This window comes from Crocuta crocuta, unplaced genomic scaffold (genome assembly GCF_008692635.1).
Source record: "Crocuta crocuta isolate KB4526 unplaced genomic scaffold, BGI_CrCroc_1.0 scaffold396, whole genome shotgun sequence".
NCBI lineage: Eukaryota > Metazoa > Chordata > Mammalia > Carnivora > Hyaenidae > Crocuta > Crocuta crocuta.
In genome coordinates, this window is record NW_027533259.1 from 2,514,425 (window position 1) to 2,542,061 (window position 27,637).

The 27,637-nt window shown below is 36.9% G+C and overlaps 1 protein-coding gene across 2 annotated transcripts in view; it reads left to right on the forward strand.

The window, feature by feature from the left end:
* Positions 1–27,637, forward strand: part of RELN (reelin) — a 527,959-nt gene that overhangs the window by 245,049 nt on the left and 255,273 nt on the right. For both annotated transcript variants that reach the window (XM_077746923.1, XM_077746922.1), the window contains exons 5-7: positions 1,327–1,359; positions 4,004–4,082; positions 24,207–24,303. In XM_077746923.1, coding sequence (XP_077603049.1) covers positions 1,327–1,359; positions 4,004–4,082; positions 24,207–24,303 — 209 coding nt within the window. The remainder of the gene's footprint in view (positions 1–1,326; positions 1,360–4,003; positions 4,083–24,206; positions 24,304–27,637) is intronic.

Consider the following 27,637-nt stretch of genomic DNA (forward strand, 5'->3'; position numbering starts at 1 on the left):
TCGTATTTATTAGAATTATTTTGGTCTTTCATTCAATCCTCTTTTCTCTTAAAACTCTCTTTTCATTATTTCCATAATGAAGTGAACTCTTTCTCAGTCTCCTTTGCTAGCTCCTCTTCTACCAGTCCCTTAAATGGGTGTTTACCACTTCATTTCACTTCTTTTTTTATGCCCTACATTCTCTCTGAGTGGCATAGTCTTCTTCCATGACTCCCCCACCTCCTGTGTGATGATGATTCTTAGTAGATATCCAGCACCGATCTCTCTCCTAGTTGTTGTCCAGCACTGCCCAGTTGAATTATAATGCAAATCACGTGTCTAATATTCAATATTCTAGTAGCCACACTTAAAAAACAAAAATAGATAAATTTTAATGACTTACTTTATTTGACATAGATATAATTATTCCAGTATTATGTCCCTTATTTGTGGAGTGCCCTCTCTTAAAATGCATATTTTGAATATCCACTCCTTTGCTCATAAATGCTCAGAAAATCGTCAAGCTTTCATGGTAAAGTCTAAATTCTCCAGCATTCACTTCTGTGATCTTGTTCTCTCTCCTTTGCAGCATCACCTTTTTTGCTCTCTCCTCTTACACTTTCATCTAGTCATGCTGAAACTGTTGCGGTTCTCCCAAAAAGCCTTTCTTTTTTGCTTCTCTATGCTATTTCACTTTTATTTCAGAAAGAAGCAGCTCCACCCTCCCCTACCACCACCTACATCCTCCTGCTCATCTTTCAGAACCTAGCAAAGAAATCTTCTCTGGAAAACCTCTCCTGACAGCCCTCTTACTGTTCAGCCTGGAATTAGTATCCCTTCCTTGTCCTTCATCTCACTCCAGCCTCCTCTGAACACTCTGCCATAGCATTTACTACACTATATTCTAGTTAGCAGATGGTAAGCTCCTTTGAGAGCAAGAGTGGTGCTTTTTTCTATTTCCCTAACACCCAGAACAGCTCCTGAGAGGTACTGGCTGCTCAGAGAGAGTTTTGACATAACCATTAACTATCATGTCACATTTTTATTATGTGTTTCAGGGGATACCTGAGGCTGATGTATTTGAGGGATACGCTCAACTATCCTGAGTGTAAACAGTTTTACTCTTCAGTTTAGGAGTAATGCATTACTTTTAAATAGAATAACTAAATAGAGAGTAGGATATTTTACTTAAAGATGTTTATTGACATATTTTTCTTATTCCCCCATAAAGGTCCTAGCTATGTAATTTCTTTAGTGTGACATAAGTTTTGTAATTGTATTTGATTATTACCGGATTTTGATTTTGTTGCTAATCAGTCATCTTTCTCTTTTTCTCTCTTGGTCCAGCTCCAACAGAAACCACGATGCACCCACATCTAGGTAAGTGCTTAAGACCCCAATGTCACTAACCTTAGTACTTAGATCTGTTTCACTCCTCTGACTATGTGGGCATATGGTATAGAAGTGAGGAAACTTCCTGCCCTCTCTGATTCACTGATCATTCACTGAAATCAGCCTCAGATTCAAATCATGCTCGAACACAGGACCTCATCAAGGAGGCAATCATGGTGCCCAGTTGGGGCCAGTGGAAGGACTTTTGAACCTGTTAATACATTCATCCTTGGGATCATGTTGAGTGTGATCTTTTGACCAAGAATTCTAATGCCAAATTTTCTCAAGAGCTCCTACCCATCATAAATAGTAGAGCATACGGTTGATGGTCAAGGAGCTAGGAGTATGGAAGCATGGAGGTCATTTCAGATTTGAGATAGCAGTTCAGACTAGTACTGGGTTGTAAAACGAGAAAGAGTTTGGTCACTTCTTCAAAAATTAAAATGAGGTTGTTCAAATAACAATTTGCTCATTCTTCTCATGATCTTTCCATAGTGCCGTGCAGGGCAAGGTTTGTAGTGGCTAAGAGTACAGTTTCTGGAACCACTACCTGAGTTTATCTTACCTTCTCCACTTGCTAGCCATGTACCTTGAGTAAGTTATTTAGTGTCTCTGTGCCTCAATTTCCTCATCTGTAAAATGGAGGAAATAATAGTACCTACCTCCTAGGGTTGTTATGAGGATTGAATGAATTCCTGTTTGTAAAGCGTATAGTCAATGATATAATAGTGTTTGGAAAGAAGTAAACACGTGAACAAATAACCATGGACGCATCCCCGTGCCTCTGTAAAATATCCTCTAGAAAACAAATGGCCTTTAGAGTTCAATTTCTCATTTGTGTTAGTGAGGATTTATTTTAAAAGCAATTTCTGACACTACACTATTTAGTAAGAATGAAAATAAATCATCCTGGCTGGCTCCAGCCTTTGCAGATGTCTCTCGCGGTGGGACTTGCAGATGGGTCAGTTATTTGTCTCTTGGGCTTTTCCTTTCAACCTATAAACCCAATTAATTTATTTTTCTCTTTGGAACATCTTCCTTGAGAGACTCTACTTTTATGTAATGCTGCAGCTTGGGGCTCCTCTTCTTTGCCGTACTGATGTGAGCAAGCGCTTAGAACCATGCCTTCTGGCAGCTGAGGCAGGCTGGTGACCCACGGTGGCCCAGCCGCGTCTCTGCCAGGTTAGGTATTTGGGAGAGCTGTACCCTGTAGGCATGTCAGGCACTGCATCTAATGGCTCAGAGGAATCATTAAATCACTCCTATGCACAGAATACATCACAGCGTTCTCCCAGTGTAAATCCATATTCTCCCTGTTGTCCTGCCTAAGGCTTCTGAGTTTGGGCAGCCATTGCTCTTCATACATGCTGATTTGCTGGTTTCCCAGACTTCGTTATGTGCTTACCTGCTGGCACACCTGGAATAAAGAGGGCGAAGAGGGCCATGGGTGGCAGTATCACCAAAGAGAATTTGGAAGTACACTTTCTGATATTTGGAAGTGATTTTAATTACCCACTGGATTGGTGAATTATTTTCAAGGGAGCCAAAACGATAAAATAAAACAAAATATCACCCTTGAAAAAAATACACATTTCTGGTATTTTTGTTTTAATCAGGTCCTGTGATTTTGATTTTTCCAAAAAGCGTGCATCAACCAGTTCAAACAGAATCATACAGGCCCGGAGAATTTATATGAGCCGAAAGAAACTTCCCAAGCAAACCAGGAGAATGGGAGGAGAGAGTTTTTGACCACTAAATTCATTTTTTACAACTTGAGTAGAAAGAATTTTCATTTCTCCCACAGTCTTAAAAACGAACCATGAAATTTTTTTTACTTGTCCACCTTCTATTCAGTGGAAATAGCACAAATTCTATAGCTTATGAAAACATTCTTTGCTCTTGGTACGCCCAAAGTACGTAAAAATAGGTATTTAATGCAATCTCAAGTGTAATGATAATTTATTTTAAACTATGGGTGGCTCCCTTGTATGCCTCCTGACATTTAACATGACTTTCTTTAGGGCTTTTACTTACTTATGTAGATAATTTCTCCTATGCAGCTCTGAGGGAGGGAAATGTTAACAATTTGCAACACATTAAGTAAAAAAATGAATGAATATGGGAAATGAAAGAAAACAAGGCAGGGGAAAGGGATAGTAGGAAAGAGATGAAAAAATGAGTTAGTAAATAACAACATTAGCTAACAATGAATAGCCAGAATGTTCCATCAGCTTCTATTAAAGCGAGTTAATACTGACTCTTTCTGGGCGTATTGAGCTATGAGAGACAAGTATTGTGTGACCCCTCTTTGTAGGTTACTACTGACCTTGGCCTTCCCGCCTCTTCTGCCTGGTGACAGTTTGGTAGTGTTTCTCTTTAGGGACTATGGTTTCCAAACTTGTAGGTATCAGAATAGCAGAGCTTTTACACTTGTCCCTTAGTAGTTTAGGGGCAAAATATATAATCAACTGCTCATTTAAAATTCAGTTTTAATTTAAAATATTGTTATTCCAAAATAAATAAATATAATAAAATATTGTCATTCCTCAAGAAGGCAGCACTTGACTCTTTTGTGTAGCTAAATCTATTGTTTAGCGTAATTTTTTTTCTAAATACTTTATTTTTCTTTTAGCTGAAGTACATAGTGACAGTGTTATCCTACGAGATGACTTTGACTCCAATTACCAGCTAGAGTTGAATCCAAATATATGGTAAGTTACAGGAATATGCCTCACTTTGGTTTGTTCGTGTAATGCAAAACAAACATGATGCTGATTGCTCCCTTGGAGCAGTTACATAGCATTAAATTGCTCTTTGAGCTCTAAGGGATCAGTAAAAGTTGTGAGTTGTCCAACTAGGAGCCTGGGCTTAATGTTGATTGATGTCTATTTCTTGACTTCAGTAAGAACTGAATCTAAGTGCCATGGTAAAGTCAGGTTTATGTTTAGATATTTTTATCAGTTGTACAAGTTCTCTACATAGAAAACATTATGCTTTAAGATGTCTAATAACTGCATTTATGCTGAGGAAAAGAAGGGAAATGACTTATCTGAAATGACAGATTTGAGTCATACTTCTAAATACCATCTAAGTCATTGGACTACCTCATTATTTACACTCTAGTCTCTCCTCTGAAGGCAGCTTAGGTTCAATTCCATGAGATTTTTGAGGGCAAAGAAATAATGAATCAATTCCATTCATTAAAAACGTGTTAAATAGAGGGAAGCCTGTGTCACTGAGTCAGTTAAGTGTCCTACTTTGGCTCAGGTCATGATCTCATGGTTTGTGGGTTAAAGCCCCGCGTTGGACTCCATGGTGACAGCTCAGAGCTTGGAGCCTGCTTCAGACTCTGTGCCTCCCTCTCTTTCTGACCCTCATCCCCGCTTGTGCTCTGTCCCTCTCTGTCTCTCAAAGGTGAATAAATGTTAACCAAAAAAAAAAAAAAAAACCAACAAAAAAACAACCTTGTTGAATGCATAAGGGGATGCATGAATTTGTTGGCAATTTGTTGTATTTTTGCTGACTGGGGAAATAGGTCAATCGACCCAGACCTATCATCAATCTGTGTCGAATATCTGAATGTGGACATTCTGTAATATTAAATGTTTTTATATATACAACCAAGAGTTCAAGGTAAATTTGAAACTCTAATGTAAACTTTTAAGTTGCAACTAAAATCCAAACAATGCTCAAGGCTAGAAGGAAATGGAAAACACTACTTCAAAAAGATATATGCACCATGCTTATTGCAGCATTACTTACAATAGACAAGATATGGAAGTAACTAAGTGTCTATTAATAGGTGAAGGGATAAGGAAGGTGTGTGTGTGTGTGTGTGTGTGTGTGTGTGTGTAATGGAATAGTGTGCAGCCATAAAAAAGGATGAGACCTGGCCATTTGCAACAACCTGGATGGAACTAGAAGATATTATGCTAAGGGAAATAAGTCAGATTGAGAAAGATAAGTACCATGTGATTTCACGCATATGTAGAATCTAAGAAACAAAACAAATGAATAAACAAATCCTAAACAAATGAAAATCAAAATCAGACCTGTAAATATAGAGAACAAACTGATGGTTTCCAGAGGGAGGAAGGGAATGAACAAAATGGGTGACGGGGAGTAGAGGATGTGCAGGCTTCCAGGTATGGAATGCGAATGAAAGCATAGCATAGGGAATATAGTCAATGATCCTGTAACAGCATGTATGGTGGCAGATGGTGGTTATGTTAGTATTGAGTGGAGTAGAACATATAGAGAAGTTGCACCACTATGTCGTACACCTGAAATTAACGTAACATTGTGTGCCAATTATACTCAAATTTAAAAATTAAAAACAGACTGGAATTCCATCCTCAAATGTCAGAAACGATACTCATTTCTGTTTTTGTTTTAAATTTTCACTGTTCAAAGAATACTAGGCAATAATCATTTTACTTATACAGTAAATTAAAAAGGGATATAATTCCTTCTCTCAAATAGCTTAGAGTTACTAAATATACTAATAGTTAAAAATATACTAAGAGCATATTTTTTAAAAACCTCATAATCCAAGATAGAAATTCATAAGTGTAATAGAGGGACTACAAATAACATATGTATTATAGTTCCAGGACAAGAAAGATGGCTCTGGTGGGATTTTCTTGGAGAAAGTGGCCCTTGATCTGAGCGTTGAAGATGTTATATAGATGGAGAGTGCTGGTGCTTAATCACTAGATGGAGGAACTTCTTGTGCCTTTTCTAGAAAGAAATATAGATCTAGATAGTACACAGTAAAAATCAGACTAGCCAGAGTCATAAAGCCTCATAATTTATATGCCACTAAAGAAATAATTTATCAATAAAATTTCACTTCCCTGTGAACATACCCTAAATACAAATTTCTTAAATCAAATTGGAAATCTTTATTAAGAAAAGGCCAAAGAAACTCTCAAAGCACTGCTTGTGCCCAGGAAAAACTCTACTCCTCCTAACACTGGAGTTTTTATATTCCATTAATATAGATGTTATCAGATGATTTGTTTCTTTCAAAGCAAGTTCATTCTGTCAAGCTAATTCATTGTCTTCAGTGAGTTTTCTTGACAGATACAAAATGTGACTTTTATGGGGTTCAAATTCTGTTGTTTTTGAAATCAATAAAACATGATTGATTTTGCTTCACCCATTTTCATGACTGATCTGATATATGGTTTCTTGACTGAAGTTATGGATTTTGTGTCCCTTTCACTTAACCTATGGTTTTTCTCACTTAAAAAAAAAGCTTATTAACTTTAAAAAGCCACGTACTTCTGTTTTCTATCAAATATACTTCAGAGTAATTTTACTTTATTCCTTATTGCCCACAGTCTCCTTCACATAGCCTCTTTAAGGTTAAAGCCCCAACTATGAACCTCTCATCATTTGAGAGAGGACTTTGTTGAGCGGAAAATGACGGGAGAGGTTCTGAGGTCAGGCAAGTCCAGTTTGACTCTTGAGCTTGCCACTGGCCAGCTGGGTACCTTGAGAAAAGTGAGAAGCTTCCTTTATGGCTATGAGCCTGTTTCTTTGTCAGTAAAAAGTGAGATGAATACTGTTCTTACACCATTGTTTTAAAGTTTGATTACCCTGAAAAGGTCTGGCACCATGCCTGATATTGGAGGTGCTCAGTACAAGTTAGTTCCTTCCCTTCTTCTCTCTCTTTCCCTACTTTTCTCTTTTCCTCCTTTCTCTCTCTACCAACTCCCCTGTTCTCTTCCCCTACTTTCCTTCTTCTCTCTCCTCTTCCTCCCTCTTTCCCTTTCTTCCTTCTGTGATATATTTGTACATTGTTCTCCTTGTCTCCTCTAAGCCCAGCTATGACCCCAAATTATTATTATTTTTAAAATCTTCAACCAATTGAAGGACTTCAGCCAAGTCCTCAAGTCTTCCATCATTGCATTTGGATGAAAAACAAACACACATCAGAGTAAATATATCTGTATTATATAATATATGGAACATATACTAATGAAAATATATTAGAGTGAAATCATAAAGAAGTGGGGAAAAGAGGATATTAGCTGTCTCAAAATCCTTAAAAATAGACATAAACTCCCTACAGTTAGAAACCAGCACCAAACAAAATCGACATCCCAGTGAAGTATGTCCAGTACAGTAATGAAGCTCTACTTGATTTTGGAACTTTACAAAGGCAGTTTTCACTCCTCTGAAATCTGTTTCTCACAACAGTATTGGCACTGTGAGTTTTGTTCTTTATGGTCTCGTCTTTGACTCTCTCCATCCCATAGAATTAGAAGTCTTTAGGCAACTCTGTGACAGTGTAGGAAGGAGAAAACCTTGCTGCCAAGCCCATGACTCTGTGTCTCTGTCACACACCATTACATACATACAGCAGGGTATCCTCTGTGCTGCTTCTGACCAAAGTCCAGTGCCTACATACCTCACCAAATAATCTGCCACGAGAGAAAAATGTACTGAATGTAGAAGCATGTTTCTTCCATGGGGTTTGAAAGTCCTCGTGTGCATTATTCAATTTATAATTTTTAAGGACAAGCTTAAGAAAAAGTTAAGAAACTAGTCATGTCTGTACAATGATGGAGAGGGAGATCAGTTTCAAAATTAGTCACTCACAACTTATTTGCTTCCATTAACTTCATTTAATAAATTGTTTTCACTCTATTACATGTAATTTGTGATACTCATGTTGATTATCTCACGTACAAATTACTGTATATAAAAAACAAGGAACGTAAAACACTATGACTATTGTTATGAATGAACATAACAGCCCAGTTACTCTTCCAAGTGTTGGACAGCAGTTGGGAAACCAAGAAACTTTTTTTATATGAATTCAATACTGAATGTCCTGCATGTCTACTTAGTTTAAATACTAAGTTTCATTTCAAAATTAATAAATGTACTTGGCAAAAATCCAATAATATTAAAAAATATTTAAAATTAAACATTCAGATGGCCAACAGACACATGAAACAATGCTCAACATCACTCACCATCAGAGAAATACAATCAAACCACAATGCGATACCACCTCACACCCGTCAGAATGGCTAAAATCAACAAGTCAGGCAACAATAGTTGTTAGCAAGGATGTGGAGAAAGAGGATCTCCTTTGCACTGCTGCTGGCAATGCAAGCTGGTACAGCCACTCTGGAAAACAGTATGAAGATTCCTGAAAAAATTAAAAATAGAACTACCCTACGACCCAGAAATTGCACTACTAGGTATTTATCCAAGGGATACAGGTGTGCTCTTTCAAAGGGACGTATGCACCCCAATGTTTATAGTAGCACTATCAACAATAGTCAAAGTATGGAAAGAGCCCAAATGTCCATCTAGACTGATGAATGGATAAAGAAGATGTGGTATATAAGATGTGATATATATGTATATATATATACACATATATATACATATATACACATATTACACATATGTGTATATACGTACATATATACACATATATACATATATACACATATGTGTATATATGTACATATATATACACATACATACATACATACAATGGAGTATTACTCAGCAATCAAAAAGAATGAAATCTTACCATTTGCAACTATGTGGTTGGAACTAGAGGGTTTCATGCTAAGCGAAATTAGTCAGAGAAAGACAATTATCATATGACTTCACTCATAAGAGGACTTTAAGATACAAAACAGATGAACATAAGGGAAGGGAAGCAAAAGTAATATAAAAACAGGGAGGGGGACAAAAACATAAGAGACTTTTAAATATGGAAAACAAACAGAGGGTTACTGGAGGGGTTATGGGAGGGGGGATGGGCTAAATGGGTAAGGAGCATTAAGTAATCTACTTTTGAAATCATTGTTGCACTAAATGCTAACTAGCTTGGATGTAAATTTAAAAAACTTATTAAAAAATAAATAAAAACAATTAAAAATAAGTCTTCCTCCCACACTACACCTCTGTATTCACTTCTAACAGAGGCAGCAACTGCTAACGGTTTTTGCCAATCCTTCCAGAAATTGTTTATGTTTACACAAGTGTAGCAGTTATGAATTCTGGCCACAGACTTGGGCGCCAGAGGAGTAAAACTTTCCTGTTGTTTCATAACCCAACTTAATTTCTTTTTATTGTCCTCCTTTTCCCAGTGGCTAAAACTTCATTTCAGTTGCCATTGGCTAGCCCTCTCCCATTTTTCTGAGGTTGTGACCACGTTTCCGAGGACTTATTAGTGCAGAAGCAGGGGTGGTCTGAGGATGTCCCTCTGGTCTCCAAGTCATCTGTTCCTGCAGTTACCCAGGGAGTCTTCCTGTCTTATCTAGTCTTCGGTGGCTGGTCCACACAGACAGCCTTTGCTCTTGTCCTAGCCATTCCTTCAGCATGGCTCTGTCTTGATCCCTGTGTGAGGGCGTGGAGACTGTTCTGCTGCTCCTAGACCTGGGCCATGGGCATCTCCTTGATGCTGTGCTCTCTGGCTTACCATCATGCTGCTAGAGTCCTTCCACCTCCCTGAAATGTAGAGCAGAGTCCTGCTCTTAGTTCCCCAAATATCTCTAGGGCTCTGCTAGGGAAGGAGCCCTGTATTTCCTCTACTCTCTCAGCCACTTCTAACTGCTTTGTTTGAATGAGTGATGAGAAGTAAAGTTACAAATGAACAGAACAACAAAACCCTTTCATTGGAATATAGTGGTGGCTCAGGCTCATTGAAAATGATGGCTTCTCTACTTCCACTTCGCCCTGATGTTAGACCACGTGCAACTATATCTTTGAACCATGACAATAGCTTTATCAATTCAGATGTGCCATTGAACCCAAGGAGTGAGACCAACACCAATCTATCAGCACTGCTGACAACTCTCCATTGTCGTATCAAGTGTGTTCAGTACGATTGTATTACTAGGATGGAAGGGATCAGTAGTGCCTTAGTCACATAGAGACAACCCTCCAACCTCTAAAAACAGGGAGATGGAAAGAAAACGCTCAGATAACTACAGTTAGAAGAAATTAAGGACCTACAATTATGCTTTATCTCATTAATATTTCATTTAAGCATCTACTACTTGTACATCATCTTTAATAGTTTCTTTAATAAATTGAACTATTTTAGGGGGCACCTGAGTGGCTCAGTCGGTTAAATGTCCGACTTCAGCTCAGGTCATGATCTCGCAGTTCGAGCCCGTGTCAGGTTCTGTGCTGACGGCTCAGAGCCTGGGGCCTGCTTCAGATTCTGTGTCCCCATCTCTCTCTGCCCAACCCAACTTGCACTCTGTCTCTCTCCCTGTCTCAAAAATAAACATTTTAAAAAACATTAAAAAAATTGAACGATTTTAGTATGATGTAGATACTGCTATTATTTCGTATGAATGGAGTACAGTCTTGATTTTTTTTTATTAAAAACAATCATAGCTAATAGCCCCAGACTGGGGGGCATTCCAGGTACCCATCAGCAGGAGAATGGATAAGAAATGATACAGGGGGTGCCTGGGTGGCTCCTAGTTAAGCCTCAGGTCATGATCTCTTGGTTTGTGGGTTCGAGCCCTGTGTCGGACTCCATGCTGACAGCTCAGACCCTGGACTTGTTTCTGAATCTGTGTCTCCCTCTCTCTCTGCCCCTCCCCTACTCGCTCGCTCTCTCTCAAAAATAAGTAAAATGTAAAAACAACAACAACCCAGCAGTATATCCATACAATGGAAATTCAGCAATAAAAAGGAATGAATTTTTCATAGTGGAAACGACATGGTTAAATGTCAAAAATATTATGTTGAAAGAAAGAAGCCAGAGACCCAAAATGGTTCTTACTATATGGTTCCACTTCTATGAAATCTAGAATAGGCAAAATTATCTAAAGTGCTAGAAATTAGATCAGTGATTGTTTCTGGGATAAACGATTGATGGAGGGGTGGGAAGAGTTTTCTGGGCGGTGATGAATATGTTATATGTATCTTGAGGGGTATGGGTTACATAGATGTGTGCATTTGTCAAAACTTGAGGTCTGGGGGTACCTGGGTGGCTTGGTTTAAGTGTCTGACTTTGTCTCAGGTCATGATCTCACGGTTTGTGAGTTCAAAACCTGCATCAGGCTTTGTGCTGACAGCTCAGAGCCTGGAGCCTGCTTTGGATTCTGTGTCTTCCTCTCTCTGCTCCTCCCCAGCTCGTGTTCTGCCTCTCTCAAAAATAAATAAACATTGAAAAATTAAAAAAAACAACAACTTGGGGTCTGTATATTTCACTATGCAAATTTACCTCAGTTAAAAAATTCAACAGTAATAAGAAAAATAATGATAAAAAATAAGAAACATGAGACATTACTGATTCATAGCTTGCACTTATGAAGAGTTCAGAGAGAGAGAGAGTTAAGGGAACTAGAAAGTGAATGATTTGTGAAAAATGATTTAAGTTTCCTTAAGAAGTGTCTTTATCCTCCAAGCAATTACAAAGTCAAGCAGGAATCCTTGTTTTGCTTAACAGATTATCCCTTTAATGCTTGTTTTGTGAAGATCACAGAAGGCATTTGGAGCCATAATACCACTGGGCTCTGATGTTCTAGTGGGAAACGTGGGCTGTTAGAAAACATGATGATAAATTGCAACTCAACGACAACAGATGTTTCCCCTCCAGCACAATAACAATAGCATAGATGTCCTTTTCAACAGAGATCAGGGAAGAACAGGAGTCAATCCTCAAAAGATATACCTCAGATGAGTAAGTCGTGATACCCACAGGGATATGAGACATCAGGAAGAAAGACACAAATGAAGTTGTTTCGGATCCTTTGGTACTTGGAGACCTCTATCAATTGGTTTATCACACAGAAAGCCCCTCAGCTTAGTACTAAGGAAGCTCAAGCCATGGGTGGCATTGTGTAGGATTGCTTCAATCAAGAAGCCACCAGAATATTTCCTTTTTTATCTTGGAAAGATCATACTGAAGGAGCAGGGAAACAGATCACAAACTCTGCTGCATCTGGTATTCTCTTGAAAATACTAATTTAAAGGGGCGCCCAGATAGCTCATTCAGTTGGGCATCCGACTCTTGATCTCAACTCCGGTCATGATCTCACGGTTTGTGAGATCAAGCCCCATCTCAGACTCTGTGCTGGTGATGTGGAGCCTGCTTGGGATTCTTTTTTTCTCCCTCACTCTCTGCCCTTCCCTCTTCTCATGCTGTCTGTCTCTTGAAATAAGTAACTAAACAGGGGCACCTAGGTGGCTCAGTCGGTTAAGTGTCCTACTTCAGCTCAGGTCATGATCTCATGGTTCGTGGGTTCAAGCCCCGTGTCAGGCTCTGTGCTGACAGCTAGCTCAGAGCCTGGAGCCTGTTTCAGATTCTGTGTCTCCCTCTCTCTCTGACCCTCCCCTGCTCGCTCTGTCTCTCTCTCTCAGAAATAAATTTTTAAAAAAACATTAAAAAATTAAATAAATAACTAAACATTTAAAAACAGAAAAATACTAATTTATTGTAGCACTTATTCTGAAATAAAAAAACATGGGTGATTTGGCTTATTAAAGTTTATTTTCTTTGAGAAAAATAATTAACTGAACAAAGAATGTAAAAAGTCCGAGGTTTTAGTATGAAAGGGATGACTTATTCTAGCTGGAGCTCAGTGATTAAAAGAGCCCATAAGAGAAAAGAAGTCAAGCAAGTACCTCATAGTTCATTGGTATTTTAGAGCACCTCCCCCATAAATAACAAAAACAGAGAGGACTCCATTTAGTAGCCAAGTGTGAGAATCACAATGTAAGTGGTTTCCAGGAAAGCAGAAAAAAAGTTAGACTGATGAATGGTATCATCAGGAAGGAAACTGGATAAAAGCACATCCACTTTGCTCAATGCCCAGCAGGCCCACAGGCAAGGGGAGAACTGACCACGGACACCAGGGGCCCCACAGCACTGCTGAAGGATTTCGGGGGGGTGGGGTTGGTAATGATGATCACTTACAAGACATATGACCTCATAAACTTACCCAGTGTAACACAGAGCATAAACCTTACATTTCTTTTCGAGAGCCGGTGAGCAAGCGAGATCACGAATAGTTGAGAAAAGTCAGGCAAAATAAATCTTTTCTCTGATGACATACTTTTGCCAGAATCCCTAATATATCCATGTATTTGTGAGTCATGAAATTATAATTTGATTTTTTAGGGTTTAATGGTCCAATATTCTGTCCTTTTATGCATCTTTACTTTTCTCTCACTTCCTCCCTCTTGACTTCACCTCTTTTACACTCTCTCTCACTCTTTCTTCTCTTTTGTTAATAACTTTTTTCTCTTATTACAAAACTCTCCTCTAACCTTCCTCTCCTGTCTCCTCCCTCTCTTTGCTCTTCTTTTCTTACCATGATGTCATTGCTCTGGGGAAAAGTTTCATCTACAATAGAAAGGTTAACCAGGAGGTGTCCTACCAATAAAATAAGGTGTGAATCTTGAGGCTTATTATTTCCTTCTTTAATCTCTGTTTTAGATGACAGAATTAAGAGCTCACTCAATAGAATTAAATGTCAAGTACATTTGAAACAAGGGAGAAAATATTTCTTCAAGCAGCATGTAGTGGAATTCACCATAGTAGGAGGTCAGAATATTGCATGCAGTAGTAGGATATTAGAAGGGTTATTTTTAACCCAAATAATATTTGTCATTGTCCCTGTTAACAAAGGAGAGATCAAAATTCAAAACTCCCTAGAGAAATAAGAGTTCTTTTGCCTTCCTCAGTGAGAAGTAATGAGGGTGAGCCATAAATGGGGTTTGTCATTTTCACATTTCAAGTATGTGTTAGCTTCTTAGAAAAAAGGCATGACATCGTTGAAGGTGATATTATTCTCAGTTTTATAGAGTGAACGTTCTTGCTGTTTTTCTAAAAATATTCTACATTTGCAAAGAGAATAGGCTTTTTAAAAGCTTAATCTTTTCACAGGAAAGTAGTTATGCCCTCTTCATTATAAAACATTGTCTCTCTCTCTTTCATGTTGTCGGTGAGCAAGCGAGATCACGAATAGTTGAGAAACTATTCGTTTCTCTCTCTCTTTCATGTTTATTTTATTTCGAGAGAGAGAGAAAGAGCAGGGGAGGGGCAGAGCGGGGGAGAGAAAGAAAACCCCAAGCAGGCTCCATGCTTAGCAAAGAGCCCAATGTAAGGCTCAATCCCACGATCATGAGATCACCCTGAGCTGAAATCAAGAGTGGGATGCTTAACCAACCAAGCCACCCAGGCACCCTAGAAAACATTGTCTCTTTATTATAAAATATGGTCCAAAGTTGAATGTTCTGGTTGCTGAAATTTGAATGGAAAGTACAAGGAGCTCTGGTGTCTCCAGAAGTCAGCTAATTGCCCAGCTAGCAGATGGCCCTCAGAGCCCATTTACTTTGGTGGATGCGCCAGTCCCTGATCTGGCCTTGCCTTGCAAACTCACATATCAGATTTTGTCAGACAGGCAGCGTGAGTGGTTCCTGGGGGAAGAGTCAGGTTAGCCTGGCGTCAGGAAATTATAAGAATTTTCTTTTCTTTATCCATTTTAAAGTACTTTTTTATAGTCACTACAAGTGATAACATTATTTTAATGTCTCCATTCATTATCTCCATTCAGAAATGCAGGTAAATGCGTGATCCAGTTTATAGAATGTCGGGTTGCTTCTCTGAGGCTGAGCCCCAGACACTGACTTTTTCAGAGGCAATAAATTATGGAGAGATAATCCGATGTCCTCGGTCTTGCAGACAAATGACATGAACCTCAAATGGGAATTTGATGATAACTGATTGTCAGTGAGTTTCCAGGTGATTACCTTGTTTCAGCAGAATGCCTGACGAAAGACTGAGTGATTTCACTCTGATCTAAAAAGAAAAATGAGCCATGTAATTAGACTACTCTTGAGAAAATAATATTTCAATTATTTATTTATTGTTATGAGGATGATGTCACCACCAGCCATTCATAAATCTCTTGTTGTGTGAAGGAGTCCAATTTTCTCCTTAATCCTCCTCCTCCTCTTTCCTGCACCCTGAAAGTCCTGTGTGAGTCACTGCATGGCAGAAGGGCCATTTCAGCCTCCTCTGTGCCTTCTGACCGGGTGCGTGGCATGTTTTCCAGCCTAATAATTTTTCAATCAGGATTGAAAACATAATTATACCTTCAGAAGTTTACTCTCTCTATAGCATAAATGCACCTCACATATAATTCTTTATCCCAGACAAAAACAGCTATCTATATATTAAAAAACAAAAATAGAGGATTGCTACCAAAATAGCAAGTTTCAAATTGCCAAGGAGCTTATTATAGTGAAAAACAGAACCTTGGTTCAGAGCATTTTTTTCTTGTTTGTTTATGGTTTGATCCTAGATGTGTTGGTCTAAAAGTACTTGCCTTTATATTTATTGCTTTTTTTTATGTTTTGGTTAGTGAAAAGACAAATGTGATAGTGTGTGTGTGTGTGTGTGTGTGTGTGTGTGTAAAGTGTTGATGAATTATCTAAGGATGTACATGACGAAAAAAGAATGTATTTGATGATGTACTTCAGTCCAGCAAATTCATTTCTAACATTTCCTATGAAGTCCATGACATTTTTCTTATTCTTGTACATTTTCATTAGCAAGCCAAATCCTTTTATTAAATAAAAAAAAGAACTTTTAAGAAAAAGTCATCATAGCTTTTCAAAATAAACTCTGGCAGTAAAAAGAATGACCAACATTTTTTTCAAGGCACATTGTTTTTATAAAATTAGAGTCTTTTCCTCTTACTGAGGGACAGGGGAAGAATGTTGGACAAGGGGTCAGGGCACCTTAATTCTAGTCCTGTTCTGTCATTTGTAAAATGAGGGGTGACGAGACCCAGTGATATTTTAGATGCCCTCTAACTCGAACATGCAATGATCTGTAAACTCTAGTAATAGATAAGCTTCATGTGGAGCCTAAATGTGTGATAAATGGGCTCATAGAGGGCTTAATAGATTCAGGCTTTGCATGGTCTTTGGGAATAGCAAGCATTTGCCTTAAAATGCCTTTTAATCATACTTTTCATTGTGGAATATACTTCGAGTTATGCAGTTCAGATCATGTGCCATGGTATTTGTCAGACTCTTATATTCTGTTTTTCATATCGGGGGAAAAAAGAAAAGAGAGGGGGTAGATTTCTTAGATTAGAGAAATATTCAGTATTACTTTAACTGTTAGGCAGAGAGGCAATTCATTTATAATCCTTAGCCTGGGAGGTCACATTCCTTTTTAAATTGAAAAACAAAAGTTGGTTTAAGTGGGATTACTTAAAACTTCCTTCTTCCCACCAGTCTCTGAAGAATATGCTACCTAACTTTACAAAACCCATCATTTCCCTGAGAAAATTCAATTGGTAGGCCACAGTTTAAAGGTTAGGAACAAAGAGCACCTTTTAAAAATTTTTATTGAAGTAGAACTGACATACAATATTAGTTTCAGGTGTACAACGTAGGGAATCCAACAATTCTGTATATAACTCAGTGCTCACCACGATAAGTATAGTTCCCATCTGTCCCCATACAACATTGTAACAATATTATTGACTGTCCTATTTGCACCAAGCAAATTGAACCTCATTCAAGTTCTTAAGAACTTGTAGAACTTTTCTGTAAGGGAAGAGTGGGATTGAAGACTACTAATATTCTTTACAGAGAGCACCTAATTCTGCTCTACCAAGTTAAGTTGTTAGACACAGAGGCCTTCTGAGAAAGAAAGTTTTAAATCCTGGGGTGATCCAGAAATTCCTTCTCTTGGAATTCGGATGCTTATTTACATCTGTAGGTTTTCAAAACTCACCTCTCTCTGACATGGATCACTTTTTCTTCTGGGAAGCCATGAGCACAAGTTGCCCTTTGTACTGTCTAGTCTCCATCAGGATCGTTATTTCACAATAAAATTATGGTTCATCTTTTCCTTTCTGATAATGGTATTAATATGCAAAGTATTACAATGCTCAACTTTATAGAAAAAAATACAAGGAAGGTCATATTATAGATTCACTATTAGGAAAGTCACCTTTATGGACAACACAGATGGTTAGGAACAGAACTGAACCCACTGCCAGTAATCATGGAAAAGGAAGAGGAGATAGGCTCAGATTGCTACACACTGAAAAGTCATGATAATGATTAGAGCTTTCCAGAAACCAGGCTAAAGGCCAAATGATTTATTGTTCCCCAGGGACCCATTCTTGTACCTCTTCTCTTCTCACATTGTAATAATATCGTTCCCTCTCTCGTGACTCCCAGTAACATGCCTCTTGATTGCAGCCATATCTTAAGTTGCTATGTCAGTGACAATCTCCTTTCTCTGAAGTTCAGGTACATGTAACCATTGTGAGTTGGTCATCTCTAGTTATGGGAAGAGCCAGAGAATAGACAGTTCTTGATTTCTGGGCAGTACTTGAAAGCAGTCAGAAAAGAATAATGAGAGTTTGAATACCAGTTCTATAATTTATAAGGTCTATAGCCTTAGACAATCATTTGATATTTCTAAATCTCAATTTTAACATCCTCTAAGCAGGGATTAAATGGAGGGAGGAGGTTTTTTATGAATTTATTGAGGCATTGTTTGTAGAGCTCCTAGTATAGTACCTATCACTTTGTAAATGGTGCATGAGGCCTTCCATGAACTGATTCCCACTTTCGAGCTCCATTCTCTACTGCCCTACTATATAGGTACCAGTATGATTGCAGTCACATAACTCACTGAAGTGGCAGTTCTACTTCTGTGTCATTATCTTTTCCTTCATTCATTATCATCTCTTTTCTGTGTTCCTTGTGCCCTATCACACCCTCACCATTCTTCCTTGCTTGAATAACTCCTATTTCTCATTCAGGACCAGTTCTGGGACCACCTCCTTTGGGAACTTCTTACTTCCTCAGTCTGGGTTAGGTACCATCAAAAGCAGTGCATACCCCTGTTAGAAGGAGCTGAGTGAGGAGCTCTGGAAAATGTGATGGGTGATGGAATTAGCAAGACCTGGGGCCAGATTGCAACTCTGTCACTTTCACAGCTGTGTGACTTGAGCAAATATTTACCTTCTCTGAAGCTCAGTTTTCTTATTAGTGAAACGAGGATGCTGATCACTATCTCATAGAGATTGAGAGACTCAAAGGGGCTTTAGAATATCTGGCACTTAAAAGAAGGCACTAAATAGCTGTCATTGCAATGGCACCCTATGTTGTACTTGTGTGCTTGTTTCTCTGCTTCTTCTTTTGTAGTGTAAACTCCTAAAAGAAAATGACATTGTTTTATTGGTCTTTGTTCCATTAAAGCTCACCACAGTGCCTGTAGGTCCTTAACACAAGTTTGTTAATTACAAGAATGACTTAATGAATGATGAATGAATAAATAACACCATTGGCAGCTAAGAGTATGTTGGATTTGACCACCCAGAGGGATGGGCATTCATGATAAATTATAATAATTTCTCAGACTGTGAGAAATTCAAGAAAAGAATATCTAAAAGACCTTGGCAGAAAGTTGATGGATTTGTTCCATCAATCCTTATTGAGTCATTGTTCTTCCAAGTAGCAGCAACCCAGTGAGTAATTCTAAATACATGGTAATTCTAGATCTTTAAGTTAAACAGGGTACCAGTGCCTTTGTAAATTTTATCTCAAGTTTCAGAATCGATAGCACCATGAAGAAGAAAAAAGTCTAGGAGGGTTGTTGAGCCAAATGAGGAAAAGGGCTCTTATATGTTTTTTTTTTCTTGTGCTTACTGGTTGTTAAATTCTTGTTATTTTACAAAATAAAAATGGTTCTGCAAACACATCAAACATCTGTTGTCTGGTCTGTCGGTTCCTAATGCCAGGCTGTAGGCCATCTATGTTGGAGTCCTCTTTAAACAATATACAGATATCTAGGCTGCACCTGTATCCCATTTAGTAAAAGCTATGGGGAAGCTATTATTTTTCTGTTATACAGTTTTGATTTGGAGACTCCTGATCAATATTTATAGATAGAATGATTGCTATGAGAATTCAAACATCAAGCCTCAGACTTCATAGCAACATTGATACTTTCATCATTAATTAACTTACGGATCTTGTATTTTTATTGTATTTAAAAATTTTTTTTGTTTTTTGTTTTTGAAAGAAAGTGAGAGTGAGCAAGAGAGGGGCAGAGAGAGAGGGAGAGAGAGAATCCCTATGCAGGGCTCCAGCTCATGAACCGCAAGATCCTGACCTGAGTTGAAGCCAGATGTTCAACTGACTGAGCCACCCAGGTGCCTCTATCTTATAGTTTTAAAATTGAGAGGCACCTGGGTGGCTCAGTCGGTTAAGCATGTGGCTTCAGCTCAGGTCAGGATCTCATGGTTCATGAGTTCGAGCCCCACATCAGGCTCTGTGCCAACAGCTCAGAGCAGATTCTCCCCCACCCAGGCTCCGTCTCTCAAATATAAATAAACATTTAAAAAACCTTTAAAGAATAAAATTGAAGTACAGTTGACATACAATATTATATTACTTTCAGGTGTACAACATAGGTATTTAACATTTATTTATATTACGAAATGCATCACCATGATAACTGTAGTTATCTGTCACCATATATATGTATTAAGGTATTATTGACTATATTCCCTATACTGTATTTTATATCCCCGTGATATGTTTTTTCTAACTAGAAGTTTATGTTTTAATTCCCTTCCCTACCCCATAGCAACCACCAGCTCTTTGTATTTATGATTTTTTTTCTGTTTATTTGCTTGTTTGTTTCTATATTTCTTTAGATTACACATATAGGTGAAATTTTTTAGTATTTGTCTTTCTCTGACTTATTTCCCTTACCATAATAGCCTCTAGGTCCATCTATGTTTTTGCAAATGGCAAGATTTCATTCTTTTTTTTAAAAATATTTTTATTTATTTCTAGGAGAGAGAGAGAGTGTGAGCAGGGGAGGGTCAGAGAGAGAGGGAGTCACAGACTGAAACAGGCTCCAGGCTCCGAGCTGGCAGTCAGCACAGAGCCCACCGGGGCTCGAACCCACGAACCGCGAGATCATGACCTAAGCGAAAGTCGGACGCTTAACTGACTAAGCCACCCAGGCGCCCCAAGATTTCATTCTTTTTTATGGCTGAATAATATTCTTCTGTGTGTGTGTGTGTGTGTGTGTGTGTGTGTGTGTGTGAGTGACATTTTCCTTATCCATTTATCTATTGATGGACACTACGTTGCTTTTGAATCTTTGCTATTGTAAATAATGCTGCAGTAAACATAGTGGTGCATTATCGTTTTGAATTCTTTTTTTTTCCTTTGGGCAAACATCTCGAAGTGATATTCCTTTTTTAAATTTTTTGAGGAAACTCCATTACTGTTTTCCATAGAGATTGAATTAATTTATATTCCCACCAGTGAGGGCACGATGGTTCTCTTTTCTTTACATCTTCACAAATAATTGTTATTTCTCATCTTTTTGATTACCCATTCTGACATGTGTGAGGGAAATATCCCTTTGTGGTTTTGATTTGTATTTGTCTGACGATTAGTGATGTTGAGCATATTTTCATATGTCTGTTGGCCCTCCAAATATCTTTTTTGGAAAACACGTCTATTTATATGCTCTGCCGATTTTTTAATTGGATTATTTAGGTTTCGGGGGTTGAGTTATATGAATTCTTTATATATTTTGTATAGTAACCCCTTATGAGATATATCACTTGCAGATATCTTATTCCATTCAGTAGGTTGCCTTTTTATTTTGTTGATGGTTTCCTTTCCTGTGTGAAAGCTTTTTAGTTTGATATAATCCCAATAGTTTATATTTGCTTTTTTAGCCCTTGCCTGAGCAGACAGATCCAAAAAAATATTGCTAAGACCCATGTCCAAGAGTTCACTGCCTATGTTTTCTTTTAGGACATTTATGATTTCAGGTCTCATATTTAGGTCTTTAATTAGCTTTAAGGTTTTTTTGGTGTATGATGCAAGAAAGTGGTCCAGTTTCATTCTTTTACATATAGTTGTCCAGTTTTCCCAACACCATTTGTTAAAGAGACTGTCTTTTCCCCATTGTGTATTCTTGCCTCCATTGTCATAGATTAATTGACCATAAAGATATGAATTTATGTCTGGGCTTTCTACTCTATTCTATTGATCTGTGTATCTGTTTCTGTGCTGGTATCATACTGTTTTGATTATTACAACTTTGTTCTATATCTTGAACACAATTTGGGATTGTGATACCTTCATCTTTGTTCCTCTTCAACATTACTTTGCCTATTTCGGTTTTTTTGTGTGTGTGTGATTCCATATAAATTTTAGAATTATCTTTTCTAGTTCTGTGAAAAATGCTATTGGTATTTTGATAGGGATTGCATTGAATCTATAGATTGCTTTGAGTAGTATGTACATTTTAACAATATTTATTTTTCCAATTCATGATCACAGTATATCTTTCCACTTATTGGTGTCATCTTCAGTTCCTTTACTAAATATTTTCTAGTTTTCAGAGTATAATTCTTTCACCTCCTTGGTTAAATTTACTCCTAGGTATTTTGTTCTTTTTTGATGTAATTGTAAATGGTATTGTTTTCTTAACTTTCTTTCTGCTAGCTTGTTATTAGCATATAGAAATGCAATGGGTTTCTGTATATTAATTTTATATCCTGCAACCTTACTGAATTTATTGGTTTTAATAATTTTTTTTAGTGGAGTCTGTAGGGTTTTCTATACACAGTATCATGCTCTCTGCAAATGGTGACAGTTTTACTTTTCCTTACCAATTTGGGTGCCTCTGATTTTTTTTCCCTTGTCTGATTACTGGGGGTAGCATTCCCAGCACTGTGTTGAATAAAAGTGGCAAGAGTGGGCATCCTTATCTTGTTTTAGATCTTCCACCTTTTCGCCAACATTGAAACTTTTAGTTTAGAGTTCACTGGAGGAAAATGGCAGATAACCATTGTTAAACATTTAAAAATGTTTTCTCTGTCAAAGTTGATGTTTCTCTCAAGCCATTTCTCAGTGACTTGGAGACCAAATAATCTTGAGTACCCCACTATAATATTTGTGCTACTTCTCTGTACTTTTATCACAATCACACCCCTTGAAAAAAATCAATGTACAGTTTAAAGACAGAGAAATAGTAGTAAGAAGTTCATGTAATAAGTTCTCTGGGGAAAAAACCCTAATATGCTAGTTCTGGATAAAAATGGTAGAAATCTGTAGTAGTAGTAGTAGTAGTAGTAGCAGCAGCAACAACACTAGTGATGATGATGATGATGATGATGATGATGATGATGATAGCTAACAGTTACTCTAACACATCATGCTAGCTGTGTACTGGGTACTATTCTAAGACTTCAAGCCTTAATAATAGTTTTGTTTATGAAATTGTCTTATATTTCTTCACTCATTCCTTCAACAGATATTTGAGGAATACAATATGTCAGACATGTCAGGGAACCAGAGATATGTTTGTCACCTTTATGAAGCTACTCTTATGTTTCTTCTAATGTCAAAGTTTTTTTTTTAGAATTTTGCTTCACACTAATCAAAAGAACGTTCAAATCTCCTACTAAGATTTGTTATGCTGTAAGATACTAACATTTTAAATGTCATGTCAGAAAATTTTCTGTTTATTCTAAAAAAATCAAAGTTTCTTGACCTTATTGATCTGCTTATAAGCACCTTAATGGAAAAGAATACCAGTTACTTAATCCATGCAGTTCACATGTAGGAATTTATTTGCCAAGCTTTTACTTATTTACCATGGTTCTGCCCCTTGGCTTTATGGGATACCTGGTATCTTTTCACACTTTTGTCTTCTTCCTACTTGAATGAGAGTTCCTACTCCCTCTTTTTCTGAAATTAGCAAGCAGTTGAAAGGACAAAATACAATGATCTCAAGAACAAAGGGCATGCTGACCTTTCCACGTTCAGCACCTAGAATGTGAAGCCTAAAAATGTCCTTTCTGCATGAAACACAGCTCTCAAGTGGTTTGAGGTTCAATCAGAGGAAACATAGATTATCCTTCCTACATGTTAGATATGTAATGATTGTATGTTGAAATGTCATGATGCAGAACATTGTGTTGCTATAAATGTGCAAAATCAAATCCAGAATATTCATACCTTCAATTTCTCCTAAAAACATGAATAATTTTATTTTTGAGATTCTGGCGTAAGATTTTACTAACCACTTCATTTTACAGTAATAAAAAGCAGCTAATTAAGTTATTTGTAAGGTGAATATATTAACTCAGTGTCCAAAATTTGCTTGATTTAGACTTTGTGTCTATTTTGGATTAATATGTAGGTTAAATATAATCTGATTTCATTATTTTTAGCATGGTATATTTTATAGACATTCAGATTTATTTGAGGACAGTATTTTTAAACATTCACACAGCAACTCAAAAAGGATTAAAATTTGTAAAACATCTTTTATTTTCAGAGGTACAAGTTTTAGTTCATTGTTTAAGTATATATTACTTTGCTTATCTTTAATATTTGCAAACACTGTTGTACTGGATGTGATATATATTGTATGTAATTATTGGTTATAATACCATCTGCTGTTATTAATACTGGTTCTGCCCTCTGTGCCTCATCTACTCTCTTGTTTAATCCTCATGACGACTATGTAAGATTAGGTCGGTATTGTTATCATTTTATAGGTGAGGAAACCAAAACTTTGGGAAATTAAGTAACTTGCCCACCACAGCGAGTGACTAAAAGAAATGGGACTTAAGTTCAAGTCTTTCTGATTTCCCATTTCCTGAACATGTCATGCTACCAAAAAACTATAGCCTTCCTCAAAATGTCGATTTGAACCAAATAATGGTAACTTACCTCTTTCCTTACCTGAGCGATAAACCACTTTGTGCTACTTAATTCTCAGACTGTGGATGTATTCTCTGTTCTCACAGGGTTGAATGTAACAACTGTGAGATCGGAGAACAGTGTGGTGCAATTATGCATGGCAATGCCGTCACCTTCTGTGAGCCATATGGTCCAAGAGAATTGGTAAGTACATGCTATTTATGTACATTATTCCAAATACACTGTCTTTATGGAGCTTTTTGCCAACAAAATATTCTTTCATGCTCATATGAAAATTTGCATTATTATATATAAATCCTATTACAGATATCTCAAAATTGGGAACAGTGATTTTTTTAGTTTATTTTCAAATGGTAAAATAATTCAGGAATAAAATTGATAACAGCAATGGATCTCTTTATACATGGTGCATCATTATGATTAGATGGCTTTTTAAAAATATAGGTATGATGGGTGATATATATGACACACATATATCTATATCACACTTAAATAATTTGTGGCTTTATAAGTGCTTGTGTAAAGCTTTACTTTTAAATGTCTTATGTTCTCTTTGCAAGTCAAAAATGCTAGATGAGCAATTTTATCACATTATTTTAAAACATTGTGTCCTAACCACAAAGGAACTTCACTGATTTTTTTTTTTAAGTGGAAGTACACTGAATAAACCAGTTTTGGACAAATTTGGGTTTATGTCACATTGTTCAGGAGCAGGTTACTTTCCTTTAATTTAGACTGATTAGACTTGGCCTGCCAAAGTTCTTGGATCAGACATAAAATGAAACATGAGCATTCGAAATTAAAAGCAACAAAAACACTAGCCGTCAGCATGTGGCTAATGAGCCTTTTGTTGTTACTTGGTTCTGGCAGAAAGACTACATTTCACATTCTTGAAAAAGGATATAAAAGTAATTGTTATGTTTTACTCCTGGCTCAGTTTCTTGACGAGAAATGTTGTACTTATGACATCTTTCATGCTTTGCTTTTCTGATTTTCAGCTTGAGCTTCCTTCTTTTTTCTCCCACATCGTCCTTATCATGGGGCTTTTAGGTAACAGGTTGTATTTTTTATCCCTACATCACACATTTTGTTTCAAATTCATTAACTTTAAAAGTGGTCCAAAGACTGTCTTCCACAATACCAAAGGGAGAAAAAACTAGCTAAGCAATTAAAAGAAGATTTAGTTATCAAAGTGTAAGTCCATCAATTTTTACAACGTGTTTCTTATTTTATGCTGCTTGAATACCCCTTTCATGGCAATGGATACATTTAATTTATTAAAGATACGAGCTGCAGAACATTGATAAATTGAAGAGTTTTTAGCTGAAATTAGAACACAAACAGAATTAATTGGATGCAAATTAAAATAATAGGTGCTCATAATTCAAGTCTCACAAGGTATTATAATATTCCTGCAGACAAATGTGACTCTGGTAGTGAAGTTCTTCTTGAAAAAATAGATTTGCTAGTGCATTTTAAATAATGTACCATGACTGAATTATCTATAAAACCTTAAAACAAAATAAAATTTTACTGTAGTTAATTGAGCTTAGGATAATGCTTTTTTTAGAATGTTCTCCCATTCAGTAATTTTTCTAGAAACACTTAAAAAATTCTTTTTTTGCTTCTATTGATTAACAAGAAGTAGGCATATCAGAATATAATACCAAAATATTTCAGTAGCATAAAAACTGAAGTATTTAGTTTATGTGATCCATGTATATTTTAATCCTGATTGTTTCACTCAGTTTATTTAGCATTAGAGTTTATATACCCAGTGGGCTAATTTTGAATTGTATTATGTAATTAGCATGAGATTAAGCTTTCAACTAAAAAAGAAAATATTCAAAATAATCATCTTCATCCAAGAAAGAAAAAAAAAAGCATATGCCGATTTATATCCCCATCTAAGTGTGAGGGATTGTGTTGCGGACTCCATGGGAATAGAATAAAGATACATTAACAAAGATAGAGATGACACTCATATTTTACACACTAGCAACTTCTAATTCTCAATAATTTTTATACTGCAAAAATAGAGACTGTACCCAAGCTGTGTTTACAGAAGACAGATCAACTGAATGAAAGGAGAAATTCAGTTGTCAGTTAACATGCTATTATGTTTCCTAAAATTCAAATAGTTGCTTGGTACCTCAAGATCGAATACAGGCAAAATTGTTGTGTATGAGAACTGATTAAAACTATCAGCCCCCCAAACATCACTTTTTAACAAATATGCCTTCTTATTTTTCATAAATGCAGTTCTTACTAAATTTGTGAAGGAGAGAACGACAGGCAAAGAACCTTAGTAGGCTAACGCTCTTATCTTTTATACTTCCAGCAAGAGCAGCTCCATTTTGTGAATTTAGTCACATGGTCATTTTATTTCAAGAAGTAATTTCAAGAAATTACTTTTGAATTATTCTGTTGTTTGCAAATGCATTTTAGTTACAAGGAGGAGTTTGGGCTAAAACAGGATCAAACCCCTCCCCCAAAATTTGCAGTGATGAGATGCAGAAAACACAGCCTCAACCTATGATGTGAATTCAGATTCATTTAGTGATCATACTAATCTTCTGTGGTTTGAGATCTAATTGATAAGTCAAGACCACTGAAATTTGGTAGGAGAAAAGTTCTGTCAGACATTCGGAGTTACTGTTTATCAAAAGCCATTTAAGAGACCCTTTCATTTTAGAAGGTCAGGTATAAAGACTTTATAACTTTGCAAACTAAAATTACATATGTAAGTGCCAGGATAATAAATAATTCATTAATACCTAAATTTATTAATATCTAAATATAGGTGAGCAGATTTTATAGGTAATGCTTCTTGTTATTTTTTCTCTTCATCTTTCCCATTCCTTCTTATAACTGACAGCTTTATTAATGGGCTAAAAAATGGGTAAAGGTAAAGCAATGAAAGTTAACCATTCTACCAGGCCTTTGCTTCCCTGGTGAAGAAAAGAAATGTAGAATCAATGACTAATCTAAGTGCAGGGTCATTGTCAGTTAGCACGTGTAACTTGAAATTTGGCAATATTCCAAACAACTTACTGTGTGCCAGCAGCGGTCACGTCTGTGACTTCATCATGCAGGTGACATGGCCTCGTTTATTACACCCAGCCGGATAGTACCTATGACTCTCAAGTATACCTAATGCACCAGCCTTAGCAATAACCATGGTGCTTTTAGCTTATCTGATACCATTGTTTCAAAGAACTTCTACTGAGGAGTGTTTCATGATTCACCTGGGAATCTACTCAGTTATATAAAATCGGAGGTGGAATGAGCATTCATTCAATTTATGTGAAAACTACAGATTTTCATTTCTCTTTGGACTGTAAGATCAAATTATCCAATTAAAAAAACCATGAGGACAAATAGTTGAACTTACTCTAAAAATGGTGAAAAACAAAAACAACACAGATTCCTTTAAAGTAATCTTGAAAAGGAGCTAATCTAGTTATTTAAAGAAAATTCTGTGGGTCCATTTTTCTCTAATGACTCAGGCAAGGGG